Genomic DNA, 14547 nt, shown 5'->3' on the forward strand with positions numbered 1-14547 from the left:
TGCTCTTTCTTGTTGTTCTTTGAGTTCTTGGTGTGCTCTTTCTTGTTGTTCTTTGAGTTCTTGGAGTGTTCCTTCTTGTTGTTGCTGTGCTCTTTCTTGTTGTTCTTTGAGTTCTTGGAGTGCTCTTTCTTGTTTCTCCCCCTGTAGTCTCAAGGCTTCCAAAAGTTCAGTCAACATGTCGTCCCTCTGGGCAGCTTGGGAACGAGTCTCCATGGCGAAAAACAAATGCCTACACTCCTGACACCAGTGTTATGCCGGACGTGTTACTTGGGTTCCGTGTCGCCGTCAGGAGACTCCGTGGGAGGGAGATATGTAAACACTTTGCACAGTTTCTGTAGTTTAATATTCTTCTTTAGTAGTACACTTCACTCTGACTCTTCACTTACCACTAGCTTACTATGACTGGGACTGACTCTCTCTCGCCCTCTTCTCCTATATATATCCAGAACAGTACAGTCTAGAATATTACAGTATATTTCAGATCATACAAGAACATGTAGCAAAAATATATGCGAGTTGGCAACACTTCCCGCCTGGCGCCGGGCCGCGCCCCGTGGGGCGCGGACGGCTCGCCTTCCTCCCCGCCCCTTTGCTCGTTTCTCCGGGAGCCTTCTAGAGGCCTATGGTCGCCGGGGGAAGCTTCCAGCACAACATTATCATGACACGGAGCTGCTGATCTCCGAGATTCAAAGACGGGCTTGTTTGTGGGATATATCCCTCAAGATTACAAATATGACTGACTGTTTCGTGTTTGTTGCAGCTGGTACGACCAATGGCTTCCTTGAGGACTCCTTCCTTTGTTACCCGGCCAAAAACACCAGTGGCGACTATCACGGCGAGATGAACAGCGAGCTGTTCCTCCGCTGGGTGCAGACAACGCAGCTCCTTCCGTCACTGCCCGAGCCATCGGTACTGGTGCTGGATAATGCACCATACCACAGCCTGCTGACGGAGGAGAGTCGGTGCCCCACCACGGCGACCAGAAAAGCGGACCTCATCAGCTGGCTGGAGCAACGCAGGCTACCCATCCCACCTGGCGCCACACGGCCTGAGCTGTTGACATCTGCCAGCAGAACAGGCCCGAGACCCAATACGTGGTGGACAACATCATCCGTTATTGGGGCCATGAGGTTGTGCGTTTGCCACCCGGCCATCCTGAACTCAGCGCCATCCAGCTGGTGCGGGGATGCATGAAGCGTCACGTGCATTCCTCTCTGCAGCGGTTCAACAGGACGGACCTGCAGGCCACGTTGGAGGAAGCCAAGCTTTGCGCCACCCAAAATCTACCCGTTGTGGGTAGAATTTTTTTTTTTTGGGGGGGGCCCCCCCCCCAACGCCAAACCGATCTGGCAAAAATGGTTTTGCAATAGGCTGAATTGTGGATCAGTCATTGTGGGACGTCTATTGGCAATAACTTGTTTTCTGCTGCTGCTGCTAATTCTGAGAGCAGTAGGCCTATAACAAAGGACCTGCGATATTATTGTTTTTCAAGTCTTTGTTAAGGTCGCAGGTCCTTTGCGAGTGTTCATTCTCACAGAATAATCGTTTATGTAATGAGTCATCATTTGTCACCATAACCATGCACATCCCATAATCCTATTTAATGTCTCCCAATATATATGGCCATTCAGTTGTAGTGCGGCGACGGCCTGATGAACGAGCCTCCCATAACCCACTTAGCCAGTGGGGTACCTCTTTGGCCGACTCGGTAAGGAGTGGCTCTCCCGTCACGCTGGTCGCGGGTTCAATCCCAGGCAGCCGGGGAATACCCTCACTTTGTCTTGATTAATTTCTCGTGTTATTTCGATACACGCAGAGGCCGTGTTGAGAAATAGGAAGGATAGAAAATAAGCGCGTCGGGGCATTACACAGTCTCCTCCAATTGCCCATCCATCTGGTTCAGAAACTCCTGCCACTTCATCTTCCAAAGTTTTCCCATTTCCTGCTTTCCCTGTGCTGTTCCTCAAACTTTTGGTGCAAACTGAAAATATTTGTGTACTGATTCTCCTATATAGTAATACCAACTTAAGTTTCCCCATCCTCATAATTATTATATCTCCGCTTCTATTACATTTTCTGCCAGCATATACTGAGTCAAAACTCCTACTCCACTGAGTCCGGTGTTATTCCTGCTGCACCATAACATTATTGTTGTACATCCTTGTCCCTTGTATCGTACTTCCTGCTTGCAACACACATCAGCACTGTCTCGGCATCGCCTCCATAACTTAATTCTCAGATCCTGCTCCGCGTTGCTCCAACATTTACTGTCCTTGCCCTCGGGGTTTGTTACAGATGTAGTGCCGACTTGCCTGATGGGCGAGTCTCCCATAACCCACTTAGCCAGCGGGGTACCTCTTTGGCCGACTGGTAAAGGAGTGGCTCTCCCGTTACGCTGGTCGCGGGTTCGATCCCCGGCGCCGGCAAACCTTTCCTTGTCTGGATTAATTTCTCGTGTGTTTCGTTACACGCAGTGGCCGTGTGGGAGTGTAGTAAAGAGCAAATTCTGGCATTTCACAGACAGGCAGGTCATGTCAAAATTTATGATAAAAAATAAAATAAAATATTCAAATGTCCCCCTGCCAAAATTAAGGCAGCGTTCATGAACCAATGCCCCCCCCCCCTTCCCCTCTTCTGTCCTCATGCGCTGGCCTCGCCCTGGGCCTGCACTCAAGTGGCCCATCAGCCTGGCAGCATTGTGCAGCTTTACGTTATGTGCAGTTACGATGTGAGGGAGCTGTTGTTCTGGGATGGCGTCTTGGCTGCACTCAGGTGATGGACTGTCCAGGCTCAGGCTGAACCTGCCAGGACCTGCGTGGGATGATGGCTGAACTGAACACAGGCAGGACTTGTAAAGTGTGGAGGTTACTGGCTACTACAGCCTTGCCTGGCTCATGTGCTGGCCAGCCGGCACCTGCTGAATCTAGCGGCGTGCCTGTCCAGCAGACTGCAGGTCTGGAAACTGGTGGAGTAGCAGCCAGTGACTGTAGTGTGAGAAGTGTTTACAGCTTGAGTGCAACAGCAGGTACCTGAGAGGGATGACTCTCCCCTCCTCCGGCCCAGCCAGCGGCGGCTGTAGGTGTGGAAATGCTGTGCAAACAAACCGCTGCTCTACCCATGCCAGGATACTTAATACTTAAGGAAGTATTACTAACATCATTGGCCTGATCGTAAGTGTAAACAGTCATAAGTTGCATTCGTCGTAACTTGAGGATTACCTGTAATATTTTTGGCCACGGAGAATCAAGAAATTTACAAATGCTGCATTGCCACTGCTGACACTGTGTTTACATGGATCAGCTGAGCAGCTGCTTGTAGCTAGCATTCAGTTTTTCATTATTTAATTTTTATAGAAGAACATTCATTAAAAAAATTGCAGTAGTACGATACCTGTGCTTCAGCACCAGTTGAAAATTAATAGAATCGCAGACACTAGGTGACTCGTCGACGGTGCCTCCTTTGTTGACATGTATTGGAAGTCTGCCAATAACTTGCTTTAGTTATTTTCCTTAAATGTGCCGTCTGAGTGTGTTGAACAAAGTGCGGTACAGCCCGGGGTAGGCAGAGAACACTGGACATAGCCAGCCCGGTGTGGTGTCATGAGACATCCGGCAATAATAAGACATCCCATCCCAATCTGCGCATAAGCGGAACCCAATGTTTACAAACACAGTGTTGATATCGTCGTTTGTCCCAGGCAAGATGGCGGCAAGGCACCATGGCAGCTATTGTGGGAAAATGGCCAAATTCAAGGATGACATGGACCCTATTATTCAGATACTACTAAATGGAGAGTATCCAAGAAACATGACGGTCAATGAGAAGAGAAATCTTAGGAGATAGTGGGAGAATATTTACTGAAATACAAGGGTGCAGGTTATCTCATTTACTGACTACAAGGGGTGTAGGCTACCTCATTTATCATTTACTGATATACAAAGGCTGTAGGTTATCTCATTTATCACTTTCAAAAAGATAAAGAATAACTTAGGTGGGACGTTTCATGATAGGCAGTCGACAAAACACACGGTACCGTGTCATAGCTCATCCACCCTCTGTTTGTAAACAAAGCCCGCGCATGCGCAGATCAAGATGGGATGTCTAATTATAGCGGCTGTCTTATGACACCACACCGGCACAGGACGTGGCCCCCGGACAGCAGCCATTCCTTGCCGGCCTGCTGTGGTTCTTGACACGTGCTTCACACTATTAGTCTGGGAAACTGAGGGTCGGGTCTACTTTGTAATTATTGGTTCTTTGAACTGATTTACATTTACACGATGAAAATAAAAATAAACAAAAAACAATAATCCTAATAAAACACAACAAAGCCCTTAATTATTTTTAACCTTTTTTTCCAACCCTGATGTATGGAAGAGATTTTTCTGTGCCGCAGATGCCCTCCCTGGCAGGCAGCTGGTTTTCAGCTGTACCAGCCCAGGTGGATTGCCTACCAGGCAGGCGGGGCGCCTGCCTGGGTTGGATTGGTGCGGTGGTGGGGCGTGCCCACACATCGATGGGCCGTGTACACAACACCTCTGGGGCTCCAAGCTGCTCTGAGATCCCCTGAAATTCAGCCTGGAGCCACAAGGTGCCTGTTACCAACAGTGCCCCAAGGAGCACTCTGAAGGCCTTGACAAGGGGGAGGCTGTGCACTGGCAGGAGGGACTCACACGCTGCGCCTTCTTTTCACTGGAGCTGTTGGGCGGCTGCAGCAGGAAGCAAGAGATGGCAAGCAATCCCTGACACACCACGACGCTAGATGCTTTCCCTGTCCTGCTGTGGAGGCTTACCCAAAACATCTCCAAAACTGTTCCCGGCTTGATGGAAAGAAACAGAGAGGGACTTCCCAAGACTCGTCAGGGGTGAAGAGATGTTGTAAATGTGGACACAGGGGACAAGTCATGGAACTCTTTATTAACTGCTGCAAGCCATCATAACAAGGCCAACACAACGGTACTGACGCGGGACAACCGAGTCTCCGTAACAGGCCGGGGAACAACACACAAAATACATAGAACAATAATTAGAGAACTTGTCGCAAATACTCGTGCCAAGGCTGAAGGCTTGAAAACGCTTCAGGAAGGCCGACCTTAACAGGGATGATATATACTATTCTAGGGGCTCACTACCACTACTACTACTACAGATACTATCACTACTTACAATAATAATAACAGTAATACATTTGGACCCACTACCGCTACTGCTCTTGGGGGTACAATATCTACATGGAACAGCACAGCCTTGGGGGTCGACTCTTGCAGGAAATTGACTTTGACATGAGTATGTGCGACGTTTCGTAGACAAAGAGAAACAACAAACACACACTCGCAAGGAAACTGCTGCTTCCTTATATAAAACTGTAAATACCTGAGTAAGGGGCTTCACACACACACACACACACACACACACACACACACATAACAGGTGAATGCTCTGATCTTTTTTAACTTGTTTTTTTGAGATTCTGACAAGGCACAGTGTAAGAGTGGCTGAAATTATGGCTCTTACACTCACTCTCTCTCTCTCTCTCCTACGCACACACACACACACACACACTCACAACCACAGCCTCCCCCACCTCACACACCCACACATATCACTGCCCCTCCTAACACACTTTCACACACACACACACCCTCACGCCAGCACTACCCCCGGGTTGTCCACTGCTCCGTATGAAGCGTGGATCTGGGGGTGGATGTGCTGTGTGTCGAGGGGTGACTGAGGGTTGGCTGCCTGGGGGTCATCCGGCACCTCATCCTCCAGAGACATCGAGCCGTGGAAACTTTCGGCGAGGTGACTCCACTGCTGCTTCAAGGCACGGCAACGATTGGACCTCGGGCCTGCAAGGGACGGGGCATGGGTGAGTGTGTGTGTAAGGGGGGAGGGGAGGGAGTGCTGTGTGTGTGTGGGGTTGGGGCAGTGTGTGTGTGTATGTGGGGTTGGGGCAGTGTGTGTGTGTATGTGTATGTGTGTGTGTGTGTTTGGGCAGTGAAAGTGTGTGTGTGTGTGTGTGTTTGGGCAGTGAAAGTGTGTGTGTGTGGTATTTCAGTATTTCACCACCCAGCAAAATTTACCTCACCCAGCTACATCTATATCACAACAAGAATATTTCAGTGCATTATACCGAGCCAAGATGTTATCATATAAGACCCTGAATGCTCGAGGCAACAAATCTTAAAGGTGCTCTGGACAACAATTAGCCGTGGAGCAGGAGAGTGGCGGCAAGTTGATACCCAAAGCCGTGTGAAATTCAAACTGCTTTACATAGATTTACATAGATATTCAGACCACATGGAGCCTATGTGGTCCAGACAAAGTGGAAATTATACTATATCAAATGCCACCATGATTGCATTTCCGGTTTAGTGAGTATTAAATTGAAGGAAGTGTCGGTTGAGCTTGTTATTAAATGAGTCAATCGTGTTGGACCGCTGAAGACGTGAGCTTGTTCCATTCTGGTGATACTGTAGTGTTTTGTGTGGTTGGGTACTTCATCGAGATCTTGATCATACCCAGAGGACAAAAAACAATATCATATTAGCGTCAATTTGAATCTCGTGCGGCTCTTTGGGTAGTGAAAGTGGCCACACTCTCCTACTCTAAGGGCCAGTCTTATCGCCCAACACAGCGAGTTTGTCACCTCCCAGCTAAACACATAATACGACGATTCCCTGTGTAGTGTTTGGCGTTGATGTGAAAAGGAGGAATGGGGCAAGAACAACCTGGTGTCCTTCAACGCCTCTCAAAAACTCAATTTCTCCACCTATCAACTCGACATGGTTTTTTTTTTCACATTTGTTTACTTTTTTGTGCCCTTGAACTGACTCCTCTGCTGTAAAAAAACAAAAAAACTATCCCCTATTCTTCAACAACACTCAGCTGTCACCTTCTCCTACGCTGAACATCCTCAATCCTACTTGGGAAACCACACAGAAAATCTCTTTAGGATCTGGTGTTGAGTAAAACGGATCATTGTGGAGGATAAAGTTCGGTTTGGGCGCTGACTGACTCCGTGTTGGACTGTCGAAGTGGCCCTAAGTTAGACTAAGTTAAGTTAAATTAGGTTAACCCAGTAGCTGCAGGGATTGTGTTCTTAAAGGGCCTTCCCTCCAAGCAAGAAAATGAGAAAAAACATGACTCACGCAAACCATTTCATAATATATCTCAACGCATTTGTGATCAGTTTATGCATCATCTATTTTGGGGGTTTATATCATGGCAAAAATCTGTCCTGTCGCTGCCACACGGTAAAGACACAAAATTGTCCCATCGCTGCTACCGGGTTAAATTAGGTTAACCCGGTAGCTGCAGGGATTGTGTTTCTTAAAGGCCCTTCCCTCCAAGCGAAAAAAATGAGAAAAAATCATCACTCACGCAAGCCATTTCATAATATATATCAAAGCATTTGTGATCAGTTTATGCATCATCTATTTTGGTAGGTTTATATCATGGCAAAAATCTGTCCCGTTGCTGCCACACGGTAAAGACACAGAATTGTCCCGTCGCTGCTACACGGTAAAGACACAGAATTGTCCCGTCGCTGCCACACGGTGAAGACACAGAATTGTCCCGTCGCTGCTACCGGGTTAAGGGCCAGTGTTAATCCAATCCAGAGGCCAGATTCATTAAACCACTTACGAGACATGTTGTTGGTAAGTCTTCCGGTAACTCCATCATTTAGGAACGCTCTTGATCTTACAGCGAGTCCAATGGCAGTGAAAGAAGTGTCGACCAGGCCAGTATTTCATTCACTGTCATCGGAGTGGCCCAAACACAAGGGTCATTCGTAGAGGACAGATTTACTAAAAGACTTACCAATGACCGGTCTTGTAGTGGCTTGATGAATCTGGCCCCACCTGACTTGTCCGCTTCCAACCAAACACAAAATACTGCAAAAATTCCCTGCATAGTGTTTGGCGTTGATGTAGAAAGGAGGAATACTTCAGAAACAACACACAGGAAATCTTTTTAGGACCATTGTGGAGAAAAAAGTTTGGTGTGGGAGCTGACCATGGCTCTGTGTTGGGTTGTCAAACTGGTCCCGAGACTGGTGTGACACAGGTATTGAAGGGTGAGGGAAAGTAAAGGAAGCCAAGGCAGTGAGCACACCCAGGCCGGCCCACACAGAAGGCTCACTGAAGGGTTGTGTGTGCTTGGGTTAATATCATTGCTTCTGTTTCTCCTTACAACACACCACCACCACTAATATTACCACGCATGCACCACCACCACCACCACCACCACCACCACCACCCCCTACCAAGGAAAAAGTGCAATGAAACAGGGATAAAAATAATGAAAGAATGGAAGGAAGGAAGAAAAACCTATGAAGCCTCAGAGGTCTAAGGAAGAAAACATGGAAGGAAAACAAAAAGGAAAAGAAAAGGGAGAAAAATAAGATGATGATGACGAGGAGGAGGAAGAAGAAGAAAAAGAGGTCAAGTCACACACACACACACACACACACACACACACACAATGGTCAGCAAGTGGAGTGCCCCAAAAATAAGTGTTTGTTGATGCAGTGAAGTACAGTGTGGGTCAAAAGTTGTGTCGTGAGGAGGAAGAGAGGGTGATTGCTTCCATGGAGGTGCAGGATATCAACACTCAGTAGGATGGAAGGACAGGCTGAAGGATGCAAGGATGGACTGTATGGATAGGATAGGATAGGACTGTATGGATAGGATAGGATAGGACTGTATGGATAGGATAGGATAGGATGTAAGGATGGGAGAACAACAGAACTGATGGATGCCAGGATAGGATAAGCATGGGAAAAGTGTTGGGGTAAGTAGGTGGGCATTGGGTAAGTAGGTGTGCATGGAAAAGGGCATTAGGGTAAGTAGGTAGGCATGGAAAAGGGCATTAGGGTAAGTAGGTAGGCATGGAAAAGGGCATTAGGGTAAGTAGGTAGGCATGGAAAAGGGCATTAGGGTAAGTAGGTGTGCATGGAAAAGGGCATTAGGGTAAGTAGGTGTGCATGGAAAAGGGCATTAGGGTAAGTAGGATTGCATGGAAAAGGGCATTAGGGTAATTAGGTCTGCATGGAAAAGGGCATTAGGGTAAGTAGGTAGGCATGGAAAGGGCATTAGGTTAAGTAGGTAGGCATGGAAAAGGGCATTAGGGTAAGTAGGTGTGCATGGAAAAGGGCATTAGGGTAAGTAGGTGTGCATGGAAAAGGGCATTAGGGTAAGTAGGTGTGCATGGAAAAGGGCATTAGGGTAAGTAGGTGTGCATGGAAAAGGGCATTAGGGTAAGTAGGTAGGCATGGAAAAGGGCATTAGGGTAAGTAGGTGTGCATGGAAAAGGGCATTAGGGTAAGTAGGTGTGCATGGAAAAGGGCATTAGGGTAAGTAGGTGTGCATGGAAAAGGGCATTAGGGTAAGTAGGTAGGCATGGAAAAGGGCATTAGGGTAAGTAGGTAGGCATGGAAAAGGGCATTAGGGTAAGTAGGTGTGCATGGAAAAGGGCATTAGGGTAAGTAGGTGTGCATGGAAAAGGGCATTAGGGTAAGTAGGTGTGCATGGAAAAGGGAATTAGGGTAAGTAGGTAGGCATGGGAATGGGTGTTGGGGTAAGTAAGAGGACATTCAGGTAAGTAGGAGGATATTAGGGTAATTAGGTGGGCATGGGAAAGGGTGTTGGGATAAGTAGGAGGGCATGGAAAGGGTGTTGGGGTGAGTAGGCAGGCATGCAAAGGGTGTTGGGGTAAGTAGGAGGGCATTAGGGTAAGTAGGTGGGCATTAGGGTAAGTAGGTGGGCATGGGAAAGGGTGTTGAGATAAGTAGGTGGGGAGGGGAAAGGGAGTCGGGGTAAGTGGGCATGGGAAAGGGTGTTGGGGTAAGTAGGAGGGCATTAGGGTAAGTAGGTGGGCCTTATAGTAAGTAGGTGGGCATTAGGGTAACTAGGTGGGCATTAGGGTAAGTAGGAGGGCATTAGGGTAAGTAGGTGGGCATTAGGATAAGTAGGTGGGCATTGGTAAGTAAACAGAAGAGACAAATAGTTGCTGGGTCTCATGAAGTCAGCAAGTAGAGAAAAAGTCGATCTTGTGAAGTCAGAAAGTTGAAAACACATCTTAAAAAGCCACCAGGAAGTACTTACACCTATCACCTCTTCTGTGGCCTTGGAAATAACCTGTCAAATATCTCTGTTGTGGCCTTGGAAATAACCTGTCAAATATCTCTGTTGTGGCCTTGGAAATATTGCAACCTGACTATCATTTCTTCTGTGGCCTTGGAAATAACCTGTCAAATATCTATGCTGTAGCCTTGGAAATACTATAACTTGACTATGATCTCTGTGGCCTTGGAAATAACCTGTCAAATATCTCTGTTGTGGCCTTGGAAATAACCTGTCAAATATCTCGTCTTTGGCCTTGGAAATAACCTGTCAAATATCTCTGTTGTAGCCCTTGGAAATACTATATCCTAACTATGATCTCTGTGGCCTTGGAAATAACCTGTCAAATATCTCTGCTGTAGCCCTTGGAAATAACCTGTCAAATATCTCTGTTGTAGCCCTTGGAAATACTATAACCTGACTATGATCTCTGTGGCCTTGGAAATAAAATGTCAAATATCTCTGTTGTAGCCCTTGGAAATACTATAACCTGACTATGATCTCTGTGGCCTTGGAAATAACCTGTCAAATATCTCTGTTGTGGCCTTGGATATATTGCAACCTGGATATATTGCAACCTGACTATCATTTCTTCTGTGGCCTTGGAAATAACCTGTCAAATATGTCTGCTGTGGCCTTGGAAATAACCTGTCAAATATCTCTGTTGTGGCCTTGGATATATTGCAACCTGACTATCATTTCTTCTGTGGCCTTGGAAATAACCTGTCAAATATCTCTGTTGTAGCCTTGGAAATACTGTAACCTGACTTTTATCTCTGTGGCCTTGGAAATAACCTGTCAAATATCTCTGTTGAAGCCTTGGAAATACTGTAACCTGACTCTCATCTCTTCTGTGGCCTTGGAACCTGTCAAATATGTCTGCTGTAGCCTTGGAAATACTGTAACCTGACAATCATCTCTTCTGTGGCCTTGGAAATATTATAACTTGGCTTTTATCTCTTCTGTGGCCTTGGAAATACATTAAACCTTACTAGTCTCTCTGCAAACCTGACTGATCTCTTTTCTACACCCTTGGAAATACATTAACCTGAATATTATCTCTCTGTGGCCCTTGGAAATACATTAAACCTGATGAACCTCTCTGCAAACCTAGCTGGAAATACATTAACCTGACTAAGCTCTTTTCTGTGGCCTTAGAAATATGTAAACCTGACAGGCCTTGGAAATATTGTAACCTGACTGGCCTTGGAAATATTGTAACCTTGCTAATCATTCCTCTGAGGCCTTGGAAATAAGTAAATCTGAGTGCTGTGGCCCTGGAAATATAGTAACCTGACTGGCCTTGGAAATATAGTAACCTTGCTAATCACTCCTCTGAGGCCTTGGAAATAAGTAAACCTGAGTGCTGTGGCCTTGGAAATATAGTAACCTGACTGGCCTTGGAAATAAAGTAACCCGGTTGGCCTTGGAAATATAGTAACCTGGCTGGCCTTGGAAATATAGTAACCTGGCTGGCCTTGGAAATATAGTAACCTGACTGGCCTTGGAAATATAGTAACCTGGCTGGCCTTGGAAATATAGTAACCTGGCTGGCCTTGGAAATATAGTAACCTGGCTGGCCTTGGAAATATAGTAACCTGGCTGGCCTTGGAAATATAGTAACCTGACTGGCCTTGGAAATACAGTAACCTGACTGGCCTTGGAAATACAGTAACCTGACTGGCCTTGGAAATATAGTAACCTGACTGGCCTTGGAAATATAGTAACCTGACTGGCCTTGGAAATACTGTAACCTCGCTAGTCTCTCCTCTGTGGCCTTGGAGATAGTGGTGGAGGGGCCAAATGCCTGTGGATAAGGACCTGTGGTGTCACTTTTGGAAATGCCCGAAAGAAAGAAATTGCAGTCAGGGAACAGAGCTGGGAAGGAGAAGGAGAAGAAGAAGGGGAGGAGAAGAAGAAGGAGGAGGGGGAAGAGGAAGAGGACCAGGGTTGGGTAGCTGGGTATGGACAGGGACAAAGGGTGAGGAAAAAGAAGAAGAAGAGGAAGAAGAAGGAATGGAGAAACCAAAAAAGAAAATTCTGAGAGAGAGAGAGAGAGAGAGAGAGAGAGAGAGAGAGAGAGAGAGAGAGAGAGAGGAATATCAAAAAAACATATATGGCAAAAAAATACAGAGAGAGAGAGAGAGAGAGAGAGAGAGAGAGAGAGAGAGAGAGAGAGAGTAAACAAAACAAAGGGATTCATTTCTTACACAGACAGGGAGGAGGAGGAGGGGGAGGGGGGAAGGTGACTAGGGGGTGGCGGGGTGGGGGAGGGGGAGGCCAGATGCCTTCTTGACCTCCTGCTGACCTCCCTTGACCTCCAGGGTGCGCCGCTGCTGCCTGGTGTGGTTGGTTGCCGAGCCTGGTGTGGGGGAGGCCTATAGGGTTAGTCTGAGGTGTGTGTGACCTGACCTGACCTGACCTCAGCCTAGCAATGGTACACACACACACACACACACACACACACACTGGTGATAGATTATGCAATTATTTTCTTCTATTTTGTCCTCTTTTCCACTTTTCTCATTCTCTCTCTCTCTCTTCGTAACTCCTATTTATTGTACATGTTTTCTCTCTCTCTCTCTCTCTCTCTCTCTCTCTCTCTCTCTCTCTCTCTCTCTCTCTCTCTCTCTCTCTCTCTCTCTCTCTCTCTCTCTCTCTCTCTTCATATCTCCTATTTATTGTATCTCTCTCTCTCTCTCTCTCTCTCTCTCTCTCTCTCTCTCTCTCTCTCTCTCTCTCTCTCTCTCTCTCTCTCTCTCTCTCTCTCTCTCTCTCTCTCTCTCTCTCTCTCTCTCTTCATATCTCCTATTTATTGTATGTTTCTCTCTCTCTCTCTCTCTCTCTCTCTCTCTCTCTCTCTCTCTCTCTCTCTCTCTCTCTCTCTCTCTCTCTCTCTCTCTCTCTCTCTCATATCTCCTATTTATTGTATGTTTCTCTCTCTCTCTCTCTCTCTCTCTCTCTCTCTCTCTCTCTCTCTCTCTCTCTCTCTCTCTCTCTCTCTCTTAATATCATTTTTTTTTTCTGTATCTCTCTCTCTCTCTCTCTCTCTCTCTCTCTCTCTCTCTCTCTCATATCTCCTATTTATTGTATGTTTGTATGTCTCTCTCTCTCTCTCTCTCTCTCTCTCTCTCTCTCTCTCTCTTAATAACTCCTCTTTATTGTATGTTTGTATTTCTCTCTCTCTCTCTCTCTCTCTCTCTCTCTCTCTCTCTTCCATCTTTTTTTTCTCTCCTCTGTTGTCTTCTCCCTTCTTTACTTTCTATTTCATTTCCTGGCACACACACACACACACACACACACACACTTATATCACACCGGTAGCTCAGTGGTTAAAGCTCTGCAATGCCAGGATTACACATAAACCCACCCACTCATTCACACCCACTCACACCCACACACACACACTCACACACACACACATACACACACGCACATATGTTGAAGAGGTGACAATCTTGTGACCATGATCCGCAAGCTTGGTGAGGAATAAGCTTTTTTTAACTTTCGCTTCAGATCAAAACAAACCACGAACACAAAGGCAAGGCAGGAAACAATGACTGGATAACTCAAACACTTGCGACCTGTTACCCCAAAAAACATTATACGCACGCACACACACACACACACACACATGCAGGCAATGGCAATGATTAGGTAGGTGTGTGTGTGTGTGTGTCGGAAAATAAGCAAACAAACTATAGGACATACAAGCTTGAGTTTACACACACACACACACACACACACACACACACACACACACACACACACACACACAAGAAGCAAGAGAAAGATGCAGAAAATAATGAAGGAAGTGAAAGAAGAAAATGCAAAAGAAGAAGAGAGACAGAGATGAAAATGATGCAGAAGAAGAAGAAAAGGAAAGGTGAGAGATGAAGAGAAAGGAAGAAAAAAGAAAAAACAGACCCACAGAGAAAGACAAGGGGAGGAAAATATGAAGAGAAAGATGAAGAAAATGAAGAAAAGAAGAAAAAGGAAAACAGACCCACAGAGAAAGACAAGGAGAGGAAAATATGAAGAGAAAGATGAAGAAAATGAAGAAAAATGAAGAAAAATAAGGAAACAGACCCACAGAGAAAGACAAGGAGAGGAAAATATGAAGAGAAAGATGAAGAAAATGAAGAAAAATGAAGAAAAATAAGGAAACAGACCCACAGAGAAAGACAAGGAGAGGAAAATATGAAGAGAAAGACGAAGAAAAAGAAGAAAGAAATACACACAGGATAAAAAAAAGAAGAAAATGAAGAAGAAAATAAAAACAGGAAAGACCGAAAAAAAACAAAGTAAAGAAAAAGACAAAAAAGAAAGTTATTGAAGAAAGGAGAGAAAAAAAAAGATGGAACAAAAAAAAAAAAGATAGAAAAAGAAAAGACAAAAAAAGAAAGTTGATGAAGAAAAA

General features: G+C 45.9%; 1 protein-coding gene and 2 long non-coding RNA genes across 16 annotated transcripts in view; 1 reads left to right on the forward strand and 2 right to left on the reverse strand.

The window, feature by feature from the left end:
* Positions 1-4897: 4897 nt before the first annotated feature.
* The window catches only part of LOC126988395 (NPC intracellular cholesterol transporter 1-like), an 87980-nt gene continuing 78330 nt past the window's right edge, over positions 4898-14547 (reverse strand). The window contains exons 23-24 of one of the 2 annotated variants that reach the window (XM_050846460.1): positions 12338-12489; positions 5701-5849 (exon numbers count right to left, since the gene is read on the reverse strand). In XM_050846460.1, coding sequence (XP_050702417.1) covers positions 12377-12489 — 113 coding nt within the window. In that variant the 3' untranslated portion in view covers positions 5701-5849; positions 12338-12376. Of the gene's footprint in view, positions 5850-12337; positions 12490-14547 lie in introns of both variants that reach the window. The other variant, XM_050846459.1, reaches the window with a different exon arrangement.
* LOC126988399 (uncharacterized) lies at positions 8262-10598 on the forward strand. Of its 13 annotated transcripts, none has more exons than XR_007741889.1 (4): positions 8262-8855; positions 8920-8983; positions 9111-9526; positions 9559-9675. It is a non-coding gene; the product is annotated as an uncharacterized LOC126988399 (long non-coding RNA). The 13 variants fall into 13 exon arrangements; XR_007741891.1 differs by having other exon boundaries at positions 9143-9526; XR_007741895.1 differs by adding an exon at positions 9917-10593 and having other exon boundaries at positions 8263-8983; positions 9559-9744.
* Positions 10154-11871, reverse strand: LOC126988401 (uncharacterized). The gene is made up of 3 exons (XR_007741902.1): positions 11596-11871; positions 10293-11517; positions 10154-10217 (listed from the first exon to the last, which is right to left on the reverse strand). It is a non-coding gene; the product is annotated as an uncharacterized LOC126988401 (long non-coding RNA).

The sequence above is a fragment of the Eriocheir sinensis genome, chromosome 69 (genome assembly GCF_024679095.1).
Source record: "Eriocheir sinensis breed Jianghai 21 chromosome 69, ASM2467909v1, whole genome shotgun sequence".
NCBI lineage: Eukaryota > Metazoa > Arthropoda > Malacostraca > Decapoda > Varunidae > Eriocheir > Eriocheir sinensis.